Genomic DNA, 24,550 nt, shown 5'->3' on the forward strand with positions numbered 1-24,550 from the left:
GAAAGCAACCCTGTTGATGACGGCCTCCGGCCTGGCGGGACCCCCTCAACACGAAGCTGCCCGAGGGTCTCAGGGGCTCTTCTAGGTCAGGGCACGTCAGAGTGGACAAAGCTCAAAAGTGTGCGTTTTCCCTGTGTTCTTGGAACTCCCCTGGCTATGCATGAGGCAGCTCTAAAAGGCAAGGTAAAGATGGCCACACCTAGGCCAGGCACAGTAGCTCACACCTGAAATTCCAGCACTTTGGGAGGCCAAGGCAGGTGGATCACGAGACCAGCCTGGCCGACATGGTGAAACCCCATCTCTACCAAAAATACAAAAACTAGAAAGGAATGGTGGCAGGCGCCTGTAATCCCAGCTGCTCGGGAGGCTGAGGCAGGAGAATCGCTTGAACCCGGGAGGCAGAGGTTGCAGTGAGCCGAGATCGCGCCACTGCACTCCAGCCTGGGTGACAGAGTGAAAAAACAAAACAAAACAAAAAGATGGCCGCACCCACCTTCCTTATTGCTTCCCACTCCCATCCAAAAACATTTCAGTGGCTAAAGACTGAGGCTCGGAGTCCTGGCCTGGCCACCTCGGGAGACCCTGTGGGATGGGCTCGCTGCAGTTTGGAAGCCTGCTTTGCAAAGACCCTGCCCTGCATCATGTGGCTGCGCAGTTGGAGCCTTGGCTAATCTGGGGACACAACCCCTCCCCAGTGTGCCCGGGAAGCAGTGGGGTCATGGCGCTCACTCAGCCCTGACAGCCATGGTGTACCTGGAACAGGCTACAGGCCTGTCCCTGGTCAGGGGCCTGGGCGAGCCCCGCACCACGCCCTGTCTATACCTCCTCCTCAGGCCCAGGCTAGGACCCACAAGCTCTCAGCCCTAACTCCCTGGTTCTGTGGAGGCTACAATGCCCACGCCTGCAAGAATCAGAGGCAAGTACCGCCCTCACCTGAGGTGCCAGGGACGTCCTCCGCTTCGGCAGACATACCGGCTCTGACCCTGCCACAGGCTGAAAAACCTTCCCACATCTGTCTGCTGCCGCCTGCCTGCTGCTGTCCCTCCCCACAGGTCACTTCTCCAGCCCCTGTCCGCCCAAGGTCAGAGGGCACTGCCACCAGGTGGCCTGGCTTCACCCGCTGAGTTGGCCTCTTCTAATACAAGACAGGGAAGTGCTGGCAGCTGCCCTGAGCGGATGCAGCAGCCCCCAGCATAAAATATTCATGGCGATGCAACTCCAAGCAGAGAGGCTGCATCCGTGTCAGCCAGGCCCTGGGGAAGGGAACTAAAAATAGACAGGAGGCTGAAGAAAGCTGACGTGGGGATGGGGGAGGCGACTGGGAGTAGGAGGAGGGGCCGCCGGGGCACATCTGGAGAGACGGAATGCACAGCAGGTTCACCGCACACAGCACACACGTGCTCCCAGCCCAGAACTCGCGCTCATGTGGGCCGTCCCCAAGTGAGAGCTGCAAATCCCTCTCCGGGCAGCCTGCCCCGCCAGCGGCTATTTTTATCGACATCAACACTGACATTCGTGGGCCACAGGACACCTCAGTGAAGAATCAAAGACCATCTTTAATGAGTGAGAAATAACAGCCTAGATCAGCATGATGCGGCCACACACAGGGGATGGGTCGCCATTCCCTCCATTCAAGCCGGTGCCCTTCCCTGCCCCTCTGCAGCCCCTTCCCCCTGGGCCAGCCCTCCTCCTGTACTCTGACCCACCCCAGGGTATGGAGTTCTGGAAGGGGCAGCCCCAGGACTGCTCCCCAGCTGGCTCTAGGAAGGTCACAGGCCCGGCCCCAAAAGCCTCCGTTACCTCAGGCTGCTCTCCACACGAGGCTGGACCCCCTCGGGTTGGACTCTATAGGGAGTGGGGGATGTGAGGCACAGAGGCCTCCTCCCAGAGGGCCCACGGATCGCTGGCCCCTCACAGTCACTGCACTGGCCTCCCTGAACCAGCCGAGTGCTGGGGTCGGTGCAGGTGGTCCTGCCCCCACATCCAGTGTGCACGGCCCAGCTGGGGGCAGCCGGGAGAGGGAACCATCATTGGTGGGCAAATACCAACCACGCCCGCAGCCGCTGCCAACCTGGGAGGATGCCACCTACTATCAGCTTTGAGGGGCTGCTATTGGGAGACCCCCCAGGGCACCCCATCAACCTGTACTGAAGCCTGTTCAAAGCACAGGTGACCCAGACCCTCCTCTATTTTATGTTCATATGCGTGAGCCCCACAGACTCCCACCAGCCCTCTCTCCCCAACCCTGCCCCGTCCTAGCCAGGTGGCCTCGGGTGTGTCACTGTCCCCAGGCTCCCCCATTACAGACAGTGGCTCTGCCTTCGGCCCTCGCCGTTCCCTTCACCTGAACGGTCCCCACAAGACAGCTCCTGCCCTTCTTCCCTGACTCCAGGCCTCCACTGAGGCTTTCCTTGGGAAGGAACTTATTTAAAATTGCACCTGTCCCCCCACAGACTCCGATCCCTTCATTCCCTGCTTTCCTCTCCGTGACCCTGGACACCATTCAACTTCCTCTATCTTCACTGCTTGTTTACTCCACCCTCTGAGAGGGTGTGAGGCCCCAGGGAGAGCAGGTGAACAGCAGCAGACAACGAAGGCCCTCCATCTTCACCCACCCCAAGGGTTGGGTACTATGTCCATCACCACCGTACAGATGAGGAAACCGAGGCACATAGAAAGTGCATGCCTGAGGCCACACAGCTAGTAAGTTTAGAGCTCTGGCTGACCCGGGCAGCCGGGCGCCTGCTCCTGGACGTGTGAGCCTGACAGTCCACGCAGCGTCTGCAGTGCGGGATGCTAGGAGGGGGTCTGGAGTGGCAACGCTTCTCTAGAACGGTTGTGGGTGCCCTTCTAAGGAAAAAATATCTGAGAAATGCTGTAGCTCCAGGAGGGTCTGGGGAAGGGCGGCCCAGACGGGAGCAGCAGGTGCACAGGCACCGGGTGGGAGTGAGCTTGCTGCACCCACACCCAGGGCACACAGGAGCCACCGTGCATTTCGGTGGGAGACGGAGCGACTCGGATTTTGATGACCAGTTCCCTGGGCCGCAGGGAAGGGTCAGACTGAGAGCACCAGGAACAGAGGAGGGAGCAGCTGGGGACTGAGCCGGGGTCCCATGGGAACGGGGCAGTAAGAGCTGTTAGGGAGAGAGGAGCGGAGTGGCACTTGGTGGGCGTGGGCATGGGGGCAGTGGGGAGGAGCCAGCTGGGTTCCCAGACTTCCAGAGCAGCACAGAGGCGGAGAGGGATTTTTTTGCAGCGGGGAATAATGAGTTTCATTTGGGACAAACTGTATCTGAGATGCTTTCGGAAACCCTGTTGAGGGGCAGCACTGCCCAAGTCAATTTCGGAGTCAACACGACACACGGGCGATGCTCGAGGCACAGGCCATGGATCCGACCACCCCAGGAGAGAAGGGCCACAGGCTAGGACCTGTCAAAGCCAAGGGTTAGGGGACTGTGTGGTGGCCAGGGAGGCCAGAGTGTCCCTACAGACACTACAGGGTCCCCTGTCCAGGGAGCACAGCCTTCACTGAGGGCCTGGTCAGCTGTGCTACAGCCAGGGAGAGGACGGCAGACACGGCGTGTCCTTGCGTCTATCCACGCTGCCCACAGAGGGAAGACAGAGCTGGGAAAGTTCGTCCAGGAGGCAGGAAGAGGTAGAGAGCGGGGAAGGAGAGAGCTTCAGGAATGTGCCTGGGTCAGGTGGGGGATTCAGCATCAGGACAGAGAGCAGCCATGCTGAAAAGCATCACGAGAGGGGCGCCAGGTCCATCAGAATAGACCAGAGCGGGCCCGGGTGGGAGTGGAGCCCATACCTCGTGGCCGAGAAGAGCAGGCACGTTTAGAGAAGGCGTGTCCAAGGTGGAAGGAGAACCAGACACAGGGCTGAAGGTCAAGGACAGAGGAGGCCGGAGCCTCACAGCAGGGTCAGGGGCTGAGGAACGACTGCAGACCAGCCCAGGCGACATGGAGGGAGGACGCCATCCTGCCAAGGGCCGATGAGCGGCACGGTGGGCTGGGGCAAGGCAGGTAGGCTTACAAGTAAATGGGGAGGGGTGGGAGCAGATGAAGGAGAAAGGAGCAGGCAACAAAGCAAGCCCTGACGGGGCAGGAGGGTGGCAGCCTAGGGTACTTTGCCACAGAAGAGGCTGTGGGGCTGGAGGCATGGAGCAGTCCTCCCACCAGAAGGGGAGCGTGCCTCGTAAGCCCCAAGTCAGAGAGGGGCCTGGTCACGAGAGTGGCGCAAGGGTGGGTCACAGGCACTGTGTTAGTGCTGGGCTGGGGCCACCCACCACTCACTTTCCTTCCTTTCAGCCTGGCCGAGTCCTCATCCTTCAAGTCTAGGTTCACCATCAGCACCTCTACGCAGCCCACCCGACCTGGGAGAGGCAGCAAAGAGCTGGCCTGGAGTTGGTAGGGGAGGGTACTCGCTGGGTCTGACAGCTCACATACCACGCCTGGCGCTGCCACCATGGGCCCTGGTGAGGCATGACCTCCTCCACTCCAGGAAGGGGCAGGGCTGGGAGAGGGGCTTGGAGGGGCCTCAGCCTCGACTGGGAAACAAGGCAGCTGGGGCCACTGGGCGGCCTTCCTCAGCCACGCGGGGAAGCGACGGGCCATGCTCCAGCCTCGGGAGGAATGGGTTTTCAATGCTTGTTTGCTCCGGAGGATTTCAATGAACTCTCCTCTCTGGGAGGCTGAGCAGCAAATGCTGGCAGATCTGCATGGGGAGCAGACGCCGCGGGGGCAGGGGCCTTGAGAACCTCTGGAATCAGGGTCAGCCTCGCAGGGCTGTGGTGCCTGCCTGGCCACTTCCATGAGAGCGCCAGCTCCCAACAGGCCTGCGGGCACCCCCCGCCCCCCAGCTGCTCTGCTCCCCGGAGGGGCAGGAAGCTCCTACGGCTCTGCTTTCCTCTTGCTCCCCTCAGTGACAGACACAAGAGCTAGTTCAAAGAGAAATCAGGACCAGCCCAAAGGCTACAGAGCCCCTGGGGTTGGCCAGGATGGGGAACCTCTGTTCTTATGACACAGACAGGGAAGCTGCCTCTGGGCTGCACGAACCCTTCCAACGTCTGTGACCCACAGAGTCCATGCCAGGCGGAGAACTACCAGTTCTCAAACATGGTGGAGCTCAGAGGATGTAGAAACCTCGGGGCAGCCCCCCTGAGCAAGTGTGTGTGGCCCGGCACACACCCACCCCACCCACCCCACCTGAGGAGGAGAAAGGCCAAGGCGCTGGGACCCTCGGCCCAGAGCCCACCAGCCTGGCTTGGTCTCACCGGGCAGGACCTGCGGGCCAGGGCCACCTGGAGGGAGCCCACCCCTCCAGCTTCCCAGCAGGCCCTTCGGCAGGGGATGGGGGACCCATGGCGCGGTCCTCATTCCCCTCCAGTATTCGTACACCATGCTAGTGAACCCCGAGGCGCCACACTCAGAGGCGACCTGGACGCCCAGGCAGCAGTCATGCTAAGGCACTCGTAAAGGGGTCTGCTCTTTTGTCCTGTCTGCCCAGCCCCACCCCACGGGCCCTGGGAGTACAGCCCAAAGGCCTCCCCGCTGGTTATGAGGCGTTCCTTCTCAAGGCCTCACTGGATCAGTCCCGCAGCCCGAGGTCACGGGTCCAGGCAGTGGCCAGGCCCAGCCCCACTCTGACCCCTACTGACAAGACAGGACTCATGCAGGCACAGATTCCCCCTGGAGGCCCAAGCACAGGAACCCTAGGGCTGCCTGGCAGGGAGGGGCCACCATTCCAAGGACGTGCACTCACCACGAGCTGGGGCACGGGCAGTGACCTGCCCTCCTGGCTCAGCGACACATAGGTGAAGAAGGCACTGGCAGCCCGGTAGCGCTTCTGAGAGCTGTCCACAACAGGGTCGGCGTCCACCAAGACCTCGATCTCCATGGACTTATTGCTCGTGAAGGTCATGCGTCCCGAGATGGTGATGACGCAGCCTGTGAAGAAGACAGGGCAGAGGTCAGGGCGGCCTCCACCCCACGGCCAGGCGGGGGACATTGGTGTTTCTGTGGCCAGCAGGCAGACATTTGGTTAGGGGAAGCAGCAGCTTGGCTGACTACCAGATGTTCAAATAACAGAATATTAGAACGTGTCGTTAGTTGCCCGGGAATGTTTATCTTTCTAGTGAGCAGGTTTATCTATGCAAAAACTCAGCACTGAAGGATTTTGGTGGCCATGAGTTCGAGCCCCCGCACAGGCAGGCTCTTTCCCGGCCGGGAGCGGCAGCACCTGCCAAAAGGCTTTTAGAGCTACTGCGCCCCCGCCAGGGGAGGCCACAGCCTGCCTTCCAGGAGCCCTGGGTGTCAGCTGGCTCTGCCCTTCCTTAGGTCAGGGTCAAATCTGCAACCTGCACTGTCCATTCACTGGCCTTGCTGGTGCCCACCGGAGCCACAGTTGCCCCACTACACTGCTCCAAGCACCAAGACAGAACCTTATATCACCTTCCACAGCCACTCCCACCCTCAGGGGCTCTGGTGACACAGGGTCACAAGGCAGCTGCCCTTGCCCCTTGGTAGGATTGAATCGTATGTGACTGCATGCCAAGCCTCCCTTCTGGCCCCACTGGTCTCACCCACGGGACCAGAGCTTCCTCCTCTGGGCTGTTGGATGCCACACCCCTTGGCCAGAGTCCTCCATGCTCAAAGCACCAGCCCCATTTCTCTGTGAATCATGACAAAGTCCAAAGTTACCAGTTCCCATACATTGTCCCTGTGTCCCTCTCTCCCCCTCAACCTTAACCAACCTCTCTGTAGGCCCCATGCTCCCCGGGGCACGACAGTCCATCCTGGCAGAAGCTTCCTGACTCAGAGCTGCTTTTCTGCCCCCGCCACCCTCCCCGGTATGGGCTCCGTCCTCCCACCTGGCCTCGACATAATCCCTTAATCTCAGGGAGCTCAGCTCTTCCCTATAGGCAGGCATGAGGCACCCTGCCAGGGGGATAGCTACGGGAGGGAAGGACTCAAGCCAAGAGCTGACCTGGGGCCCCGGGAAGGTGTCACCGTCGACGTCACTGGCCACTGGGCTGCAGAAACTCCTGAGGACTTCCGGGGCAAGTGCTGCCCTGCGGTCAGAATGTCCTCCCAGGCGGCCCAGCGTGGCCTCTATTCTGGGCCAGGCTCAAGGAAATCCCTGCCCGACTCTGGCTGCTGGGACTTGCTCCCCAGGAAATAGATCTGGCTTCAGGGACCTTTTAACGTGGCCTCTGGAACCCCCAGTGTCCTAGCTCCACCGAGACTGGCCTCAAAAGGCAGGTTTAGAGACCCAGAGCGAGAAAGCGGCCAGGTGGTGGCTGTTGGGGGGCGGTTAGCAGGTCAGAGGCAAGAGCGGTTATTACATGTTAAAAAGTATCAGAACGATCCAAGCTACATTCAACTTCATACTTACAGGGAGTGCTTCGTGCCAGTGCTGGGAGAGGAGGAAGGAGCTGTGTGGTCAGCGCCAGCAGGCATTACGTGAGCTGTAAGGTATAGAGTCCTGTGCAAAGCGCCCGCAGTCACAAGACACACCCCGGGAGGAGGGCAGGCCATGGGCCAGGCCCCAGCTAAGGAGCTAGAAGGTTCAACGGGTCAGCCCTGAGGATCTCCCAGTATCTCTCCCTTCTTCCCCACATGCCCTGCCCACATCCCTCACCAACAACCATGTATCACACTTGGGAGTCACAGGCCAAAAAGCAGGAACAAGCCCTTTCCATGAGCAGAAACCAACAAGAACTTTCCTGAGGCCACAGGGTCACACACCGGGGCCACCCATGAGCGTGGTGCCTGCAGGAGGGCAGGTTCTAGGAGTCTTCGAACACTGGCTCTTAGTTTTGAGGAGCAACAGAAAACGTGCTTTTGTTTTTGAAGCGGAGTCTCGCTCTGTTGCCCAGGCTGGAGTGCAGTGGCACGATCACAGCTCACTGCAGCCTCTGTCTCCCAAGTTTAAGCGACTGTCATGCCTGTCACTTAAATAGCTGGGATTACAAGTGTGCACCACCACGCCCCGCCTAGTTTTGTATCTTTGGTAGAGATGAGGTTTTGCCTTGTTGACCAGGTTGGTCTAGAACTCCTGGCCTCAAGTGATCCATCTGCCTTGGCCTCCCAAAGTGCTGGGATTATAATCAGGTGTAAGCCACTTCGCCCGGGCTCCAAAAACATGCTCTTGATGTTACCCATGAAGACCCCCCCTCGGCCACCGCTGCCATGGCCAGATCCTGGCTACTCGTGGTGTAATTGCTGTGTTAGAAATCTGAAGAAACTCCTAACAGCAATCAACAATGACTTTAAACAACTAAGTAGATTGATTATAAAAGCATTAGATGTAACAACAAAAAGAAGAGAATGCTGTCTAGGAGAACCTCTTGTGGTCCATAATACAATTAACACTTCATAAATGTCAGGAAAACTTTCAGTTACAACCAAAACCTGAGACTTTTCACCCTTCAGAGAGCAACATCATTATTCTAAACAAGACACAGGTCATAAGGTTGGCTGGCAAGACAAAGATACTTTAAAGCTGGAAACCTAACTGGACATAGTGGTGCACGCCTGTGGTCCCAGCTACTCGGGAGGCTGAGGTGGGAGCATTGCTTAAACACAGGAGGTGGAGTCTGCAGTCAGCTGAGATCGCACCACTGCACTCTAGCCTGGGTGACAGAGCAAGACCCTGTCTCAGAAAAAAAAAAAAAAAAAAAAAAACTGGAAACCTGATGTGGTCACTGGCTGGGACTTAATTTGAAACCTAGGGTTGACAGACGAATCACAAGTCCCAGTCACCAGGAGAGAGCCCAGAGTTTCCAGGGGCCCTGGCTTAGGGTGTCCCGTCTCCTAGACCCTGGGCTCAGAAGGCACATCCCACACATGACACCAGGGTCTCACAGGCAGCCTCTGGGAAGGGACCGTCCCAGGAGACCTTGGGGGGACCAGCTCCCACCCCCAGGGCTCTGTTCCTGCTCCAGCCCTTCCTGAAGAATTCCAGCTACAGACTGGGCACAGTGGCTCATATAATCCCAGCACTTTGGGAGGCCAAGGCGGGCTCATCACTTGAGGTCAGGAGTTTGAGACCAGCCTGACCAACATGGTAAACCCTGTCTCTATTAAAAATACAAAATTAGCCAGGCATGGTGGCACATGCCTGTAGTCCCAGCTATTTGGGAGGCTGAGGCAAGAGAATCGCCTGAACCTGGGAGGCAGAGGTTGCAGTGAACTGAGATCACGCCATTGCACTCCAGCCTGGGCGACAAGAGTGAAACTCCATCTCAAAAAAAAAAAAAAAAAAAAAAGAATTCCAGCTACAGGCACTTTGTCAACTCCAGGATGGCAGCTGAGGCATACACCAAATCCTTCTCTCCGCCTCCTCCAGGTCACATGGAGGTCCCCCTGCAGCATCGAGGCTACCCTGGGGACGGAGGTCCATCCAGATGGGGTTGGGGTACTGAGCAACTGGCCTCGGCCTGCCTCCTGCTTTCCACACCCCACCAGAGTGGCCTTCTGTGAGCTCCGTGAAGCTACTGGCCCCCGTGGCCTCTCTCTGGAAAAGCCCTCCTCCCATCCCCATCTGGTTCATCTTCTGTGCCTCGGCTCAAGCATCCCCTCTCCAGGGAGCTGCCCAGGATGGCGCAACCCCCTCCACTGCACCCCTCTAGAACAGTCCTCCGCCCCTGCAGAGCCAGTGATCCCATTGGTACTGGCACACTTGTTGGCTTGTCTGTTTCACTGATGTCTGTCTCCGTCTAGCCTGGAAGTCCCATGAGGGCAGGGCCGGGCCCAGGGGGCCCAAAGCAAGTATCCAGTTGACAGGCTGGAACCCTCTGGAGACCCATGAGGGCTGGGTGTGGGTCACATGTGGACACCAGGCCACCACAGACTCAAGCTGGCCAGAGCCCCATTAGAGCCCCAGGTTTGCATCCTCCTGGAGCAGATGCTGAGCAGGCCAGGATCAGGAGTGCCCAGGAGCATGGCCAACAGTCCCTTCCAAGCCCTGCTGGCCGGTACTTCCTTCCAGTCTCAACTTCAGTGCCACTCCTGGGAGCAGCCCGCCCTGGAGTCCCACACCTGTCCACCTCCCTGCCTCCCTGCAAGCGGGTGGAGAGCCTGGGGGCAGTCAAGTGCTGGCCATCACCTGCCCATGGGGCAGCCCAGACTGGCTCCACCCTTCCTGCCAATTCCTCCACAGCACGGCAACACGCTGTCATTCCTCCACTAGGTCAGAGCCTGGATCATCCAGGCTGCCAGTCAAATCATGACCGTGCCCACAGGTCCCTCCACCAAATGTGGAGGCAGGTGAGGCTGGTCATGCATCAGAGAGCTGAAGACAACGTGTCCAGGTGGCTCTCGGGAGCACTGAACCTGACACGAAAGGCAGAGGCAGGGCCCAACAAGCACTGCCTGCAGACCTGGCCGCGTCACGCGGAGGTCAGGATGCTCCAGGATCTCCCAGCAATGAGGGGAGCTCAGGCCTCCTTCCCACGAAGCCTGCCTTGATTCAGCCCTCCCCCTAGGCATGAGAAGGGCAGGAAGGGGGTCCGCACTTGCCCTGTATACCAGTAGTGTCTGTCCGTACCCTGTGGTGAACCTGGCACTAGGCAAAGTTGGGACATTGCGGGGCCCATCCAAGGAAGGGGAGAGAACCCCAAATCCACTTCCACACACCTGCCTCAGAAACCAGCAAAGCAAACCAGCAAAGCAAACACAACCCCAAGCAGTGCCAGGCCCTGCCATGACAAGGCAGCCAAGACTCGGAGGGCTCTGTGGGGGCAAAAAGACCTCTTGGTCCTGACAATCAACCCACAAGTGGAGGCGCTGCCTTGGGATGGCTCCACCACATCACCCGTCCAAATGCACCTGCAGTTGAGGTGGCTGGGGTTTATTTAAAAGATGGGTGGGACCAGCTTGGGGTGAAAACGGATTAACCAAGAACAGCATCTCCCACCGAGTGGGGGATCAGTGCCCACCTCGGACAGGTGTGGGTGCTTGTTTAGTTCTGGGGAAGGCGGCCAGAGGGGAGCGCCTGGTCCTCTCTGAACCTCTCTGCAGGAACAGCAGCCAGGGCCCTGATGAAGCCAGACATTCATGACAAAGTGTCTCACCAGGAAAGGCAGGGCTCTTCGAGGCCCTGCAGCAAATACGTGTCAAGGCCAGTCTCCGGAGGCGACACAGCCGTGCAGGAGGAGCCCTGAGTTCCACGGCTTTGGAGTCAGATGGGCCTGGGTTTAAATCCAGGCTTGGCCACTGAACAGGGGCAGGCCAGGAGACTGCACTGTGCCTCAGTTTCCTCATCTGCAAATGCTTTCCCTATGCACCCAGCTTCAGAGAATGCAGGGCAGCAGGAGACCCAGCCACGACCCACTCACAGTGGCTCTCCTTCATCAGGGGCTCCACAGGCCTCCTGGGCGTTTGGGGGGTAAATTCTTCCACATTTCTAAAGGAGACACAGTCAACCCATGTGGGTCTATTCTTGCTGCGAGGCAATATTGATGTCAGCTGCCCACATTCATTATGTCACCAGACAGGCCCAGGACAGGAATTTGGGGTGGGGCCTGAGTGTGCCCCACGGGCTCCGCTGGAGAGGCTTGCAGGGGGTAAAAGCAATCATACCACGAAGGAATAAGAAGCAACGTTGAAACAAATCACTCCCTATGGTTTGCTTTTTCTCAGCAGACACATTTACACCAGGCAAGAAGCCGCTTCCCATGCTGTCCAACTGAGTACGATGGGCTATTGCATCAGTAAGGGAGGTTTCATCTTTTCAGCTCGTGAAGCCTTAAAAACAACCCCACCGGCCGGGCGCGGTGGCTCACGCCTGTAATCCCAGCACTTTGGGAGGCCAAGGCGGGTGGATCACGAGGTCGGGAGATCGAGACCATCCTGGCTAACACGGCGAAACCCCGTCGCTACTAAAAAATACAAAAAATTAGCCGGACGTGGTAGCAGGCACCTGTATTCCCAGCTACTCGGGAGAACGGCGTGAACCCGGGAGGCGGAGCTTGCAGTGAGCTGATATCGCACCACTGCACTCCAGCCTGGGTGACAGAGCAAGACTCCGTCTCAAAACAAACAAACAAACAAAAATAAACCCTACCCACGATCCCTGGGCTCCAGGATGGGAGCGGCTGTAGCAGCTCCGACATGGTCTGGCTGTGTATATTCTGTGCTGAACACTGCGGGCCGCCCCCCCCGACATGAGCGTGGTCTAAGAGGCGGGGCTCAGCTGTGCTCACAGGACCCCAATCCATAAGGTCCCTCTGGCCCTGGGTTCCAGTGCAAACACTCCGAGAGGCTGGGGGAGCAGGAAGGCTCGCTGCCTCTACTCCCTTCTCCCGAACCTCCCAAACTTCTCAGGGGCCCGATGTCTGTGGCTGAAGGGCCTGGACAGGGCGAGGGGGCGCTTCCTCTCCAGCTGCCTTGAAACCACCCAGGGCTGAGGAGGCCCTTCTCCCTCTCCAGGGTCCCTGCCTGCCCACAGGGCTTGGAGGAGGAGGAAGCAGAGTGCACAGGTGGCTGGAGCCTTGGTTGTCTCTTTAAGTCAGGTAGGACTACCTACCTACTGTGGGAGGAAGAACAGTGACCCTGGGAGATGTCCCCCCCTCTTCTGGACCTTTGAACATGTGACCTTACACAGCAAAAAGGACTTTGCAGACCTGACTAGGTCAAGGACCCTGAGACAGCAGCACAGGCAGGCTCGAGATGGCAGTGTCTGTCTCCGACTGCCTCTGAACTCAGCAGCACAAAGGGCCCCTGCGCTGAAGCCATCGGGAGGGACACCACCCAGCAGTGTCTTCCTTGGGGCCTGAGCCCGCTAACTGTGGGAGCCCTTAACGATGCATTTTCAAGCTGCTGAGAGCCAGGAGTTCCGGCACAAGCGCACGGGGACCAGCTGCAGTCACTCAACAGTCCAGCGCAGGCCTCAAAGGTGGCTGTAGCCGTGTGTGATCAACGAGGATCGAGCTTCATCACTCACACTCCAGGTCCTGACAGCGGATGCCGGGTGGTGTTCAGGCCAGGTCGTTGGGGACCAAAGCATGAGCTCAGAGCTCTGGTCCCAAAGACCGACTGCTGGGCCTGCCCTCCCAGCCCCACCTGGAACCAGCTCCATGGCCGTGAACAGCTTCCTTAACCCCTCAGAACTGCAGCTTCCAAATGGGAAAGACAGCGAGGTAGCGACAGTCCCTGTCTCACTGGGCTGCGTGAGAAGTAAATGTTATGAAGCACGTAGCACAATGCCTGGCATCAAGTATGTCATATTAGGTACAGTTAAATATATCGGTGCCTGTAGTGAGCCGAATTATGAATTACAGCCGCTTTCTGTTTTTAAGTACTTGTTGAGCCTGCCTGGAATGGCACAGCCCGTGAGCACTGGCAGGTACCCCAGCCTGACTCCCCCAGCAGACGGGCGTCTCTCCAGGGGCGGCAGCAGCCAGATTTTAGCAGTATGCCAGAGATTTGGAAAAGAAAACAAAATAATACTAAAAAAAAAAAAAAAAGCTGTTAGCAAGACGGAGAGGTTGCCAAGTGTTTCAGAGTTTAGGAAAAGCTCAGCGTTTACACTCCAAAAAGAGCTGTGGTTGTTAACTTTCGTAAGAAAAGCCTGGAAACAGTGAACTGACTTCGTATTTCTTACATAACACACCCCGAGGCCTTTTCTAGAAGACTACTCATTTTTCACCCTAATAGTGGAGATCGTTTCTCCCCAAGAAAACGTCAACTTTATGTTTTCTCACCAAGTGCTTCCAAAACGATTACACTGAAGGTAACAATAGAACTTTTTCACACCAGCTATCTCTGGGCATTTTAATGTCTCAACTGAAAAAAAAAAAAAAAAAAAAAATCCACACAGCAAGTGACCCCGCAGCTCCCATTAGGGGCTCCTCTGCTTGCCTGGGGGGCGGAGGCTCTCCCGCTCTGTGGGTGCCAGTGGGCTGGGCTCCATGTGCCTTCCCCTATGCTGGTCCCTTGGGTGCGGGCTCCAGCCTGTCACGGCCCTCGCATCCCCAGCACCTACTCCGTTGCTGGCCTGGGAACTCCACGTGCCTTTGCTGGGTGGGCACTTCACATTTCCCATGAGATCCAGTCACATGGATGAAGCGGTCCTTCCTTCGCTCCAACTGCCTGGTGAGAGTTTAACTTGCCACATACCTGCTAAGGACCCCATAGGTGCTTGGCCGTGCCAGTTGGTGCACAGGTGTAAGGGGACAGCTATGATAAGTGGCAGCCTGTCCTAGCAGACCTGAAATACCAGCTGGAGGGACTGGAGCTGACTGTGATGTGTCCCAGGCAGCCACGGAGGCTGTGAGCAGAGGAACAGCAGGTCCCTGGAGTCAAAAGGCTGTGACAATGGAGGTGGTGTTGGGTCGGGCTGGTGAGGGGTGAGGGTAACAGAGGTGGCCCTCTGTGGCCCAGGCAAGTGTGGGGCATCCTGGAAGAGTCTGGTTCGTAAGTGCTGAATTTGCAGCCAACAGAGCTGGGCCCACGGCAGGGTGGCAGTGGCCTCTGTGGCTGCTGGTGAGGCCCTTCCCAGTCATGACAAGTACCCCAAGTTTGTAAGTTCCTCCTAGGCACACGCCCTTCGTGGCTGAAACTCAAAGTTATCTTCTGAACCCCTGGGCCAATGTCTGGATGAAGCAAAGCTGCCCGTGTAACTTCCTGACAGATACTCCACCTGAGCAAGGGGAAGCCACAGCCACGGGGCCTGGCACTTGGCCGATATCGCACAAAAGATCACTCTCCCAAGGAGGCAGTTTTACGGGAGGCTGAAGGAGAGAAACCAAAGCACTTCCTGCCTTAAATCTGGAGAAGCCACCCCGCAGGTCCGGCGTCTCCATTCCACATTCCCACTGTTTTGTGGTTTTTTTTTTTTTTTTTTTTTTTCGAGACAGAGTCTGGCTCTGTCGCCCAGGCTGGAGTGAAGTGACACGATCTCGGCTCACTGCAACATCTGCCTCCTGGGTTCAAGCGATTCTCCTATCTCGGCCCCCCAAGTAGCTGGGATTACAGGCATCTGCCACCACACCCGGCTAACTTTTGTATTTTTAGTAGAGACGGGGTTTCACCATGTTGGTCAGGCTGGTTTCAAACTCCTGACCTCAGGTGATCAGACTGCCTCAGCCTCCCAAAGTGCTGGGATTACAGATGTGAGCCACCAGGCCCAGCCTGTTTTGTTTTTTAAATTGAGACAAGGTCTCACTCTGTCACCCAGGCTGAGCGCAGTGGCGCAATCACGGCTCACACTGCAGCCTCTGCCTCCTGGGCTCATGTGATCCTCCTTCCTTAGCCTCCTGAGTAGCCCAGATAATTTTTAAATTTTTTGTAGAGATGGCGTCTCACCGTGTTGCCCAGGCTGGTCTCAAACTCCAGGGGTCAAGTGATCTTCCCGCCTCAGCCTCACAGAGTATTGGAATTACAAGCGTGAGCCACTGTGACCAGCCTGCTTTATTTTGTTTTTTGGGTTTTTTTTTTTGCCTTTTTTTTTTGAGACAGAGTCTCGCTCTGTCGCCCAGGCTGGAGTGCAGTGGCCGGATCTCAGCTCACCGCAAGCTCCGCCTCCCGGGTTTACGCCATTCTCCTGCCTCAGCCTCCCAAGTAGCTGGGACTACAGGCGCCCGCCACCTCGCCCGGCTAGTTTTTTGTATTTTTTAGTAGAGACGGGGTTTCACCATGTTAGCCAGGATGGTCTCGATCTCCTGACCTCGTGATCCACCCGTCTCGGCCTCCCAAAGTGCTGGGATTACAGGCTTGAGCCACCGCGCCCGGCCTTTGTTTTGTTTTTAAAGAGACAGGGGTCTCACTGTGTTGCGTACGCTGGTCTCGAACTCTTAGACTTAAGCAATCCTCCTACTTTAGCATCCTAAGTAGCCAACATTACAGGCGTGACCCATCGTGCCCAGGCCCAGCTATTTTTCTAATAAAATATGCTGAAATGGGCAAATCAGAAAACCACCTTCCACCTGCTAAGAAAGAATAATGTGCTCCCAAAAGATGCCCACACCCGAACCACAGAACCTTTGACCTCACATGGCAAATGGTACTCTGCAGACATGACTAAGTGGCAGCCCTGGAGACAGGAAGATTGTTCTGGGGTACCCGGGTGGCCTGATAGAATCACAGGGGTCCTATGAGAGAGAGGCAGGAGTCTCAGCTTGAGGTGGGGAATGGGATGATGTTAGGAGAGGCTGGAGGATGGCCGGTGCCATGAGCCGAGGAATGTGGACGGCTCAGAAGCTGGGAAAGGCGAGACATGGATTCTTCCCTCCAGCCTGCTGGTGGGATGCAGCCTGTGGACCTGCCTTAGACTTCTGACCTCCAGAATTACAGGAGGGCGAGCGCGGGCTGTTTTAAGCTACTATGTATGGAAATGTTGCAGCAGCCCCAGGGAACTCACGGAGGCCACATGACTGGCAACAGGTCTCAACTCCTGGGCTTTTCCCCACTGTGGCAGATCAGCCTGTGGGAGGTAGGGGGTTCCTCCCAGGGGGACCAGTGGCCTCTCAGGGCTGCTCACATGAGGGGGCGCAGGCTGTGAACGGCTGCCATGGCCCTGCTGTGCCCTAGGGCTCCAACCACCTGGATGTGCCCAGTCCACCTGCAGGCACCTTTCCATAAACGTATGATTTTAAAAGTAATCCTTACGCAGATTAAATTTATACTTGACTTAAGGTTAATACTAATACAATGCCCCAACACAAAGAACTGCAACCCTCGGTCTATGCAACAATTTCTTGTCATTAAAAAACCGCTGCCTTCTGGGGCTTATGGAGGAGACGTCACATCCGTTCTCACTTTTGACACTGACCCCGACTCCCTGCCATTTAGAGGAAAGACCCCAGTCCTTCGTCAGTAGCCCCCAGGCCTGCTAACTGTAGAGACGCTCATTTGGCTCTAGTGGGGGTGCTTTCTGGAGTCAGGGTCCAGAGCCAGCCCCCTTCCCAGCTGTCTGACTGCTCTTCTCAAAAGTGGGGGGCTGGGGGCCTGCTGCGGTCATTCCCCCTGCATTCCTCAGAGTGGCCCCTTCTCCAGGCTGACGCCAATCTCACTGCTGGCTCTCACAAGAGTGGGTCCCACATCCACTGAGACAGAGGCCGCTTGGGGCTGGTAAATCCCAGAGGGGATTTTACCAAGTTCATGGTTTTCTAAAAGTGGAAGTGAGCTAGTGTCTACACGAGTTGAGCTTTAAGGAGAGAAAGTGGGTCCCCAAATGATACATCTACTCACAACTTCAGAATGGGGCCTTTTTTTTTTTTTTAAGATGGAGTCTTGTTCTGTCGCCCAGGCTGGAGTGTAGTGGCGCGATCTCGGCTCACCACAAGCTCCACTTCCCGGGTTCACGCCATTCTCCTGCCTCATCCTCCTGAGTAGCTGGGACTATGGGCACCCGCCACCACGCCCGGCTAACTTTTTGTATTTTTAGTAGAGATGGGGGTTTCACCGTGTTAGCCAGGATGGTCTCGACCTCCTGACCTCGTGATCTGCCCGCCTCAGCCTCCCAAAGTGCTGGGATTACAGGATTGAGCCACCATACCTTTGCTTAATTATACCTTAACAAGTATAATTAAGCAAAAAGTCTTGAGATGAGATCACCCCAGATTCTCCAAGTGTGTACTAAATCCTATGATAAGTGTCCTTATAAGAGACAAGAGGAGAGACAGAAGAGGAGAAACAGAGGAGGAGGCCTTGTGACCACAGAGACAGACCAGAGTGACGCAGCCACAAGCCAAGTAACGTCAAGGAACAGCTGCTGCTCCCAGAAGCTGGAAGAGGCGGGGACGGATCCTTCCCTGAAGACTTCAGAGGACCTTGGCCCTGCTGACACCTTGATTTCAGAATTCTGGCCTCTAGAACTGGGGGCGAACAGATGTCTATTGTTCTGAGCCCACCAGAAAGCAATGCCCATTCTCTATAGTACACAGCTCTGCCAGGCACCACGTGCAACCCGAGGTGAGGTTTCCGTGCCTGCCAGCAGCTCCCTGGGCTCCTGACACTGACTTGGACAGTCCACAAGAATGTGTGCCCCCACCCGACAGGGCAGCAGGGTCTGGCCCTCGAGGCCTCCTTCATGGTATGGTCGAAGTGAGAGGCAGGTGTGGGGCTCGAGGGTGTACAGCGGCCCCAGCAGAGTCCGTGAGAAAGTCACACTGAAACTGTGAGGCCAGCCCCGTGCGGTTTCTCACACACCCGCCCAGTTCCACCCAGAACCCAGAGCCAGCGGCGGCTGTGCCTCTCCCCACAGCCTCGCTCTGTTTCCCTACAGAGGGGCAAGCGTGGGAGGCAGCGCGCTGATCTAAGGTGCAGTGTCCTGGGGCAAGCACGATACCCTGCTCTGACAACCCAGGCCCCACTCGGCCAGGACAGCCCTCGCCTCCCTGCAAATGACCTGGCAGGTGCGACAATCCTCTGGAAAACAACACACGAGTGTGACAGCACTCAATGGCCCCCGGATGTGACAGCGTCCAGTGGGCCCTGGAGGACGCTGGCACAGAAACAGGCCAGACTCCATGGCTGCTATTTCAGTTTGGTCCAAATTCCTCTATACACAAAACAAGATGTCATCGAAGAAAACAACAGTCTTTCTGTTCCTAGTAAGGGCCCAGTGCTTTACCCAGGAGGCCCTGGCCAAAGCCAAGACGAGGTGGGGGCCTGGGTGGCCCACTGTCAGGCCCTGGGTGTGGCTCAGGACAGCAGGAATCAGGCGAGCCCACCCAGCCTGCCCTGCATCCTCACTGCGTGAAGGAAGCCAATGCAAGTGAATGTCCTGCCAGGAATTCTGGCTTCTGAAAATGAAGGTCCCCTCCTGTAAGCCTTGTGGAAAGTCTTTGTCAAAGCGGCTCCTCGTCCGAGTTGCCCCAGATGTCTTCTAGGTTGCTAAGTTAATTCCTGTTAAAAGCATTCGACCCGGACTGCAGTCCCTGGTTTTCCCTTAAAACTAATGATTCCTATTGACCAAGAACCACGACACACCTCCTAGCACTCTCCCTTAATAGTTAACTCTGGTTGTACAAGGAGTTGAGGGTGGGGACTTTTTTTTTTGCGACAGAGTCTTGCTCTGTTGCCCAGGCTGGAGTACAGTGGTGTAATCTCGGCTCACTGCAACCTCCACCTCCCGGGTTCAAGCGACTCTCATGCTTCATCCTCCCAAGTAGCTGGGTTTACAAGCACCCACCACCACGCTTGGTTAATTTTTGTGTTTTTAGTAGAGATGGGGTTTCACCATGTTGGCTAGGCTGGTCTCGAACTCCTGGGCTCAAGTGATCCACCCACTTTGGCCTCTGAAAGTGCTGAGTACAGGTGTGAGCCACTGTGCCTGGCCGAGCTGGGGACTTTGGACGGGAGGATCCCCCTTGAACGGCTTCCACATTTCTAACAAAGCTTGCCTTTTCATTCTTTGAGTGCTTCGCTGGGCTTTGTGCAGAGAACATCTGATGACTGGGGCTGACATTTAGGAAACAGAGTGACCATCTTGGAAAGTCTATTTCTTTTTTTTTTTCTTTTGAGACAGAGTCTTGCTCTGTTGCCCAGGCTAGAGTGCAGTGGCGCAATCTCCACTCACTGCAAGCTCCGCCTCCCGGGTTCATGCCATTCTCCGGCCTCAGCCTACCGTGTAGCTGGGACTACAGGCGCCCGCCACCGCACCTGGCTAATTTTTGTATTTTTAGTAGAGACGGGGTTTCACCATGTTAGCCAGGGTGGTCTCGCTCTCCTGACCTTGTGATCTGCTCGTCTCGGCCTCCCAAAGTGCTGGGATTACAGGCGTGAGCCACCGCGCCCGGCCGGAAGGTCTATTTCTTTCCTGACAGTTCTCCAAGGACACTCAGGGACAACTGAGCACGGCGAGTCCTACGGAATGTGCATGTTTCCCACTATGGGCTGTGCATCTGTATTTCACAAGGTCACCCTAATCGTGATTTACCCAGGCATGAGTCCTAGAAAAAGCAGCATGGAATACGATGCCACGGATTATCCCGCCGCGTCAGGCACTGCCACGCACTGCGCAGGCCTGTGGGGGACAAGCTAAAACATACGGGACCCACTTGTTTTGGGTAGATTCTAAAATGACATTGTGGTCTAGGTTTGTGGCAAACATCTATCAGTTAAGAAAAGATTTTGAGTGAGCTGCTGTTGTTACAAAAAATACAAAATACAAAAATTAGTCAGTTACGGTGGAGCTGGCCTGTAGTCCCGGCTACCTGAGAGGCTGAGGTGGGAGGATCGCTTGAACACGGGAGTTCAAGCTACAGTGAGCAGATTACGCCACTGCACTCCAGCCTGGGTGACAGAATGAGACCGTGTCGTGGGGAAAAAAAAGGATTCTGCAAAGTGGAAGAAAGCAATGCCAGAGACCTTCCTTCTCCTCACCCCAAAGCATCCAAAATCCAGCATGTGCGAGCCTATCCTGCTCTCAGTAATTTCAGGGAGGGAGGCAGCCCTCTACTGTTCCAATCTCAGGTGCTTCTGCCCCAGGCCTGGGTCTCCCGTTGCCAGGCGTGTTATGTGGTAGTAGCTGCCGGAGAGAGCACCAAGGCTGGCCTGCCCAGGGCCTGGGAGTCTGCCCCTACTCAGGCTCTGGTGGGCAGGAACTGTGGCAAGGAGGGCCAAGCTTGCACTTCTTCTACTCTATTGCTTCCCACGACACGGGGCTGGTCTCAGCCAACAGCTCCTCTAAGCAGCTGCTTTAGTGAGGGAGGTGTCCTCAGAATCAGCACCAGGCCCTGACAATGCTGACACCACCCTTAGCCTGCGAGGCAGTGCTGCTGCAGGGGGTGTGCACGGCCTCATCTCAGCAGACGTGACACTGACAGAAATCACTACGTGTCGGGTGCACTTCACTTTACTTCTGCAGAGAACAGTAATGTAAGACAAGCATGGTGATCTCTGCTCATACAAACTGCAGAGGCCTCTGGCCTCTCAAGCTGGCACACGCACCCCAGGGACAGCAGGCACCGTTTCCAGCAGGGGCCAGGTGGCTGGGGTTGGATTTTTGTCATGGGGAAAAACCACCCAATGCCAGTGCTGCCCTGGGTGGCGTGGGCAGGGCTGGCCGAGGAGGGGCTCCTGTGGGCTTTTCTGTACTGACCCTGCCACTGCCTAAATCATGAATCATTAATTCCACTCCCAAAATGAAATGTGCTTGGTGTCCAGGGTCGTGGCAGCTGTAGGCACAGGACCTTCCCAGAGCTCTGTCTGTGGAGCGTTTTCAGAGGGTGAGTTTAGGCAGGTCTTTAGGAGGATAACGGCCCCATCATATCTGAGTCAAGGATTTTACCAGATTGAAACATCAAGTCGACAAACAGCAAGGACAAAGCAAGAAACCTCAGCTTCCTGTTCCCTGTGGCAGACGGGCACATGCCATGGCCCACGTGACCCTGGGTGTGAACAGAAAACAAACTGGTACAGGGACCCAAGCAGTTGAAGGCCACTGCCTCCCTCGTCTTTGCCAGAAGAGTGGTTACCTTTTCTGATCTTGTCATGAAAATTAATGGCGTCCACAGAAGCTGTGACAATGTTGGTCTTGCAGTGGCGTGCAGCCACGATCCCAGCAACCTCGTCCATGAGCTTCATGGTCACGCCTGCGGAGAAAGGGGCATGCGGCAGATGAGACACGGAGGCAGGGGTGACTATTTCACATCCTGGAAACAAGTTACAGATCAAGCCCTCCCCTCCCGCCAGCCACCAGCAAGGGCTGCAGCCAGTAGGGGTGCAGGGTGCTCAGCTGCGCGTGCTGTGGCTCACGCACTACACGGGGTTTCCTCAGGAGCTTTTGAAAAAAACGACCATGGCTGATAGGCCAAGCCACTAACAAAACAGCCCTTTTCCTGTCCTCTACAGATATCTCACCCTGCTGGGCAAGTTTTGTTACAATATCAACTGGGATGGATGCAAACCTAAAGTCACAGAACAACATGTGCTGGCAAGGATGTGGGGGAAATCAGAACCCTCCTCCGCTGCCAGTGGGAGCCAGAGGTGCAGGTGCTTTGGAAACAGTTTGAAGGTTCACAAGAGGCTAAACACAGAGGGACTGTACGACCTAGCAATTCCACTCCCAGGTAGATACCCAGAAGAAATACGTGCTCAACAGAAACTTATATAGAGCTTTCACAGCAGTATGTACGCATAACAGCCAAAAGGTAGAAACAACTCAAAGGCCCATGCATGATGAATGGAGAAACAAAACGCGGCCCGTCCATACAATGGAACAATAAACGCTGCATTAGGAATGACGCTTGAAAATGCTGTGCAAAGCAAAAGGAGCCAGACGCCAAAGACCACATACTCTATGCTGCCACTGACAGGAAAGGCCCCGAATAGGCAAATCCATGGGGACAGAGGGTAGATTAGGGGTTCCCTAGGGATAAGGGATTAGCAGGATATGGGAATGACCACTAATGCGTACAGGGTCTCTTTCTAGGAGTAATGATAACATTCTGAAATTGATGGCAACAGTGGTTGCACAACTCTGTGAATATACAAAAAAAAAATCAACAACTTGTAGACTTTATTTCTGAGACAGAGTCTCACTTTGTCACCCAGGCTGGAGTACACGGATGCAATCTCAGCTCACTGCAGCCTCCATCTCCCCAGGCTCAGGTGATCCTCCTACTTTAGCCTCCCAAGTAGCTGGGATGACAGGCACATGTTACCACACTGGCTAATATTTTTGTAGATGGGGTCTCGCTATGTTGCCCAGGCTGGTCACAAAGTCCTGGACTGAAGCAGTTTGCCCACCTCACCTCCCAAAGTGCTGGGATGACAGGCATGCTACTGAGCCAGGCCAGCACACTTTACATAGGTGGAATGTGTGGTATGTGGGTCATCCTCAGTACAGCTGTTATATAAACAAAGACTCACTGAAAGCGTACTGGAGAATACTTGGGCTGCAGATGTCTGATTTTACTCAGTCTCTCTTATTTGATGAACCAGTACTGTGCACATGCTGGTCCCCCACCCCCAGTTCTCATCCCCGGTACAACACATATATTAAATTATTTCCATTTTTAGCTTTTTTTTTTTTTTTTTTTTTGAGACGGAGTCTTGCACTGTCCCCCAGGCTGAAGTACACTGGCGTGATCTTGGCTCACCACAACATCTGCCTCTTAGGTTCAAGCGATTCTCGTGCCTCAGCCTCCCAAGTAGCTGGGACTACAGGCACGTGCCACTATGTCCAGCTAATTTTTTATATTTTTAGTAGCGACGGGGTTTCACCATGTTGTCCAGACCGGTCTTGAACTTCTGACCTCATGATCCACCCACTTCAGCCTCCCAAAATTCTGGGATTACAGGCGTGAGCCACCGCGCCCAGCCATAACTTTTTAATTTATTTTTTATTTTCTTGTAGAGATGGGGTCTTGCTATATTGCCCAGGCTGGTCTCGAGCTAAAGTGATCCTCCTGCTTCACCCTCCCAAAGTGTGGGGATTATAGGAGTAAAGTAGGTCACCGCTCCCGGCTCTTATTTCACTTAAAAACTTAAATTGTACCTTTTCTTAGGTTGAACTACATGAAATTGCCAATAGTCAACCATATTTGACTTACAAAAGCAGCAAAGTGATATTAACCAACTTAATACCTATTAGAAATTTTAGAAAGTTAGGTACATTCACCCTAGGACACAGAATGATTTTTTTTTTTTTTTTTGACACAGAGTCTCGCTCTGTCACCAAGATTGGAGCACAGTGGCGAAATCTCAGCTCACTGCAACCTCCACCTTCCAGGTTCAAGCTATTCTCCTTCCTCCACCTCCGCAGTAGCTGGGATTACAGATGTGTACCACCACACCCAGCTAATTTTTGTATTTTTAGTAGGGACAGGGTTTTGCCATGTTGTCCAGGCTGGTCTCAAACTCCTGACCTCAGGTTATCTGCCTACCTGGGCCTCCCAAAGTGTTGGGATTATAGGCGTGAGCCACTGCACTCAGCCAAGGACACAGAATGATTCCTAAAAAATCCAGACAGAGGCAGAAAACCAGATTCCATCCCACAAGCGAAAACCAGGCTCGTACAGAGTCACATATAGGGTGGGAATCAAATGCCCATAGCATCCAGCAGGTGAAGCTGGAAAGAGCAGAATTCGTGGGGGCCCCGGGCAGAGGCCAGCGAGGGCCCCCTGCTGCTCAACTCCTGCCTAGTCCCCCCCACGGGGACCCCATTCTTCAAGAAACATCCACCTAATGAGAGGCACGCATCTTGTGGGCATCGGACTCTACCGACTGGAGAAAAAGATGAGCAACTGGGGAGACGTGAACACTGATTGGGTATTCAACGAGACTAAGGGCTTGTAAGTGTGTTTGGGAGGATGTGATAGCACTATTGTGGGTGTTCAAGGTAAGAAGTTATCTTTCAGATATAGTATCTGAGATCTGCTTCAAAACACTGCAGTGGGAAAGAGGTGAGGCAGGAATGGGCAGGTGTTGCCCACTGCTGGTGCCGGGAGACGAATACCCAGGGGCTTGAGATGCTCTACACTCTGTTTTTTGTGTATATCTGAGCATTCCCAAAATAAAAAGCTAAAACAGAGACATGGGTGTTACTGATTAAAGCATTATGTTTCTATTAGCATGACTTTTCTCACAGGAGC

General features: G+C 55.5%; 4 protein-coding genes across 10 annotated transcripts in view; 1 reads left to right on the forward strand and 3 right to left on the reverse strand.

The window, feature by feature from the left end:
* Window positions 1–24,550, reverse strand: part of CHD5 (chromodomain helicase DNA binding protein 5) — a 239,481-nt gene that overhangs the window by 179,110 nt on the left and 35,821 nt on the right. The window lies entirely within an intron of this gene.
* RPL22 (ribosomal protein L22) overlaps window positions 1–24,550 on the reverse strand; it is a 286,932-nt gene that overhangs the window by 93,057 nt on the left and 169,325 nt on the right. The gene's annotated exons all lie outside the window — the stretch shown is intronic.
* Window positions 1–24,550, forward strand: part of THAP3 (THAP domain containing 3) — a 399,270-nt gene that overhangs the window by 32,041 nt on the left and 342,679 nt on the right. The gene's annotated exons all lie outside the window — the stretch shown is intronic.
* The window catches only part of ACOT7 (acyl-CoA thioesterase 7), a 193,562-nt gene that overhangs the window by 10,811 nt on the left and 158,201 nt on the right, over window positions 1–24,550 (reverse strand). For both annotated transcript variants that reach the window (XM_050787345.1, XM_050787355.1), the window contains 2 exons: window positions 21,431–21,547; window positions 5,767–5,951 (listed from right to left, as the gene is read on the reverse strand). In XM_050787345.1, coding sequence (XP_050643302.1) covers window positions 5,767–5,951; window positions 21,431–21,547 — 302 coding nt within the window. The remainder of the gene's footprint in view (window positions 1–5,766; window positions 5,952–21,430; window positions 21,548–24,550) is intronic.

The sequence above is a fragment of the Macaca thibetana genome, chromosome 1 (genome assembly GCF_024542745.1).
Source record: "Macaca thibetana thibetana isolate TM-01 chromosome 1, ASM2454274v1, whole genome shotgun sequence".
NCBI classification, from domain to species: Eukaryota; Metazoa; Chordata; class Mammalia; order Primates; family Cercopithecidae; genus Macaca; species Macaca thibetana.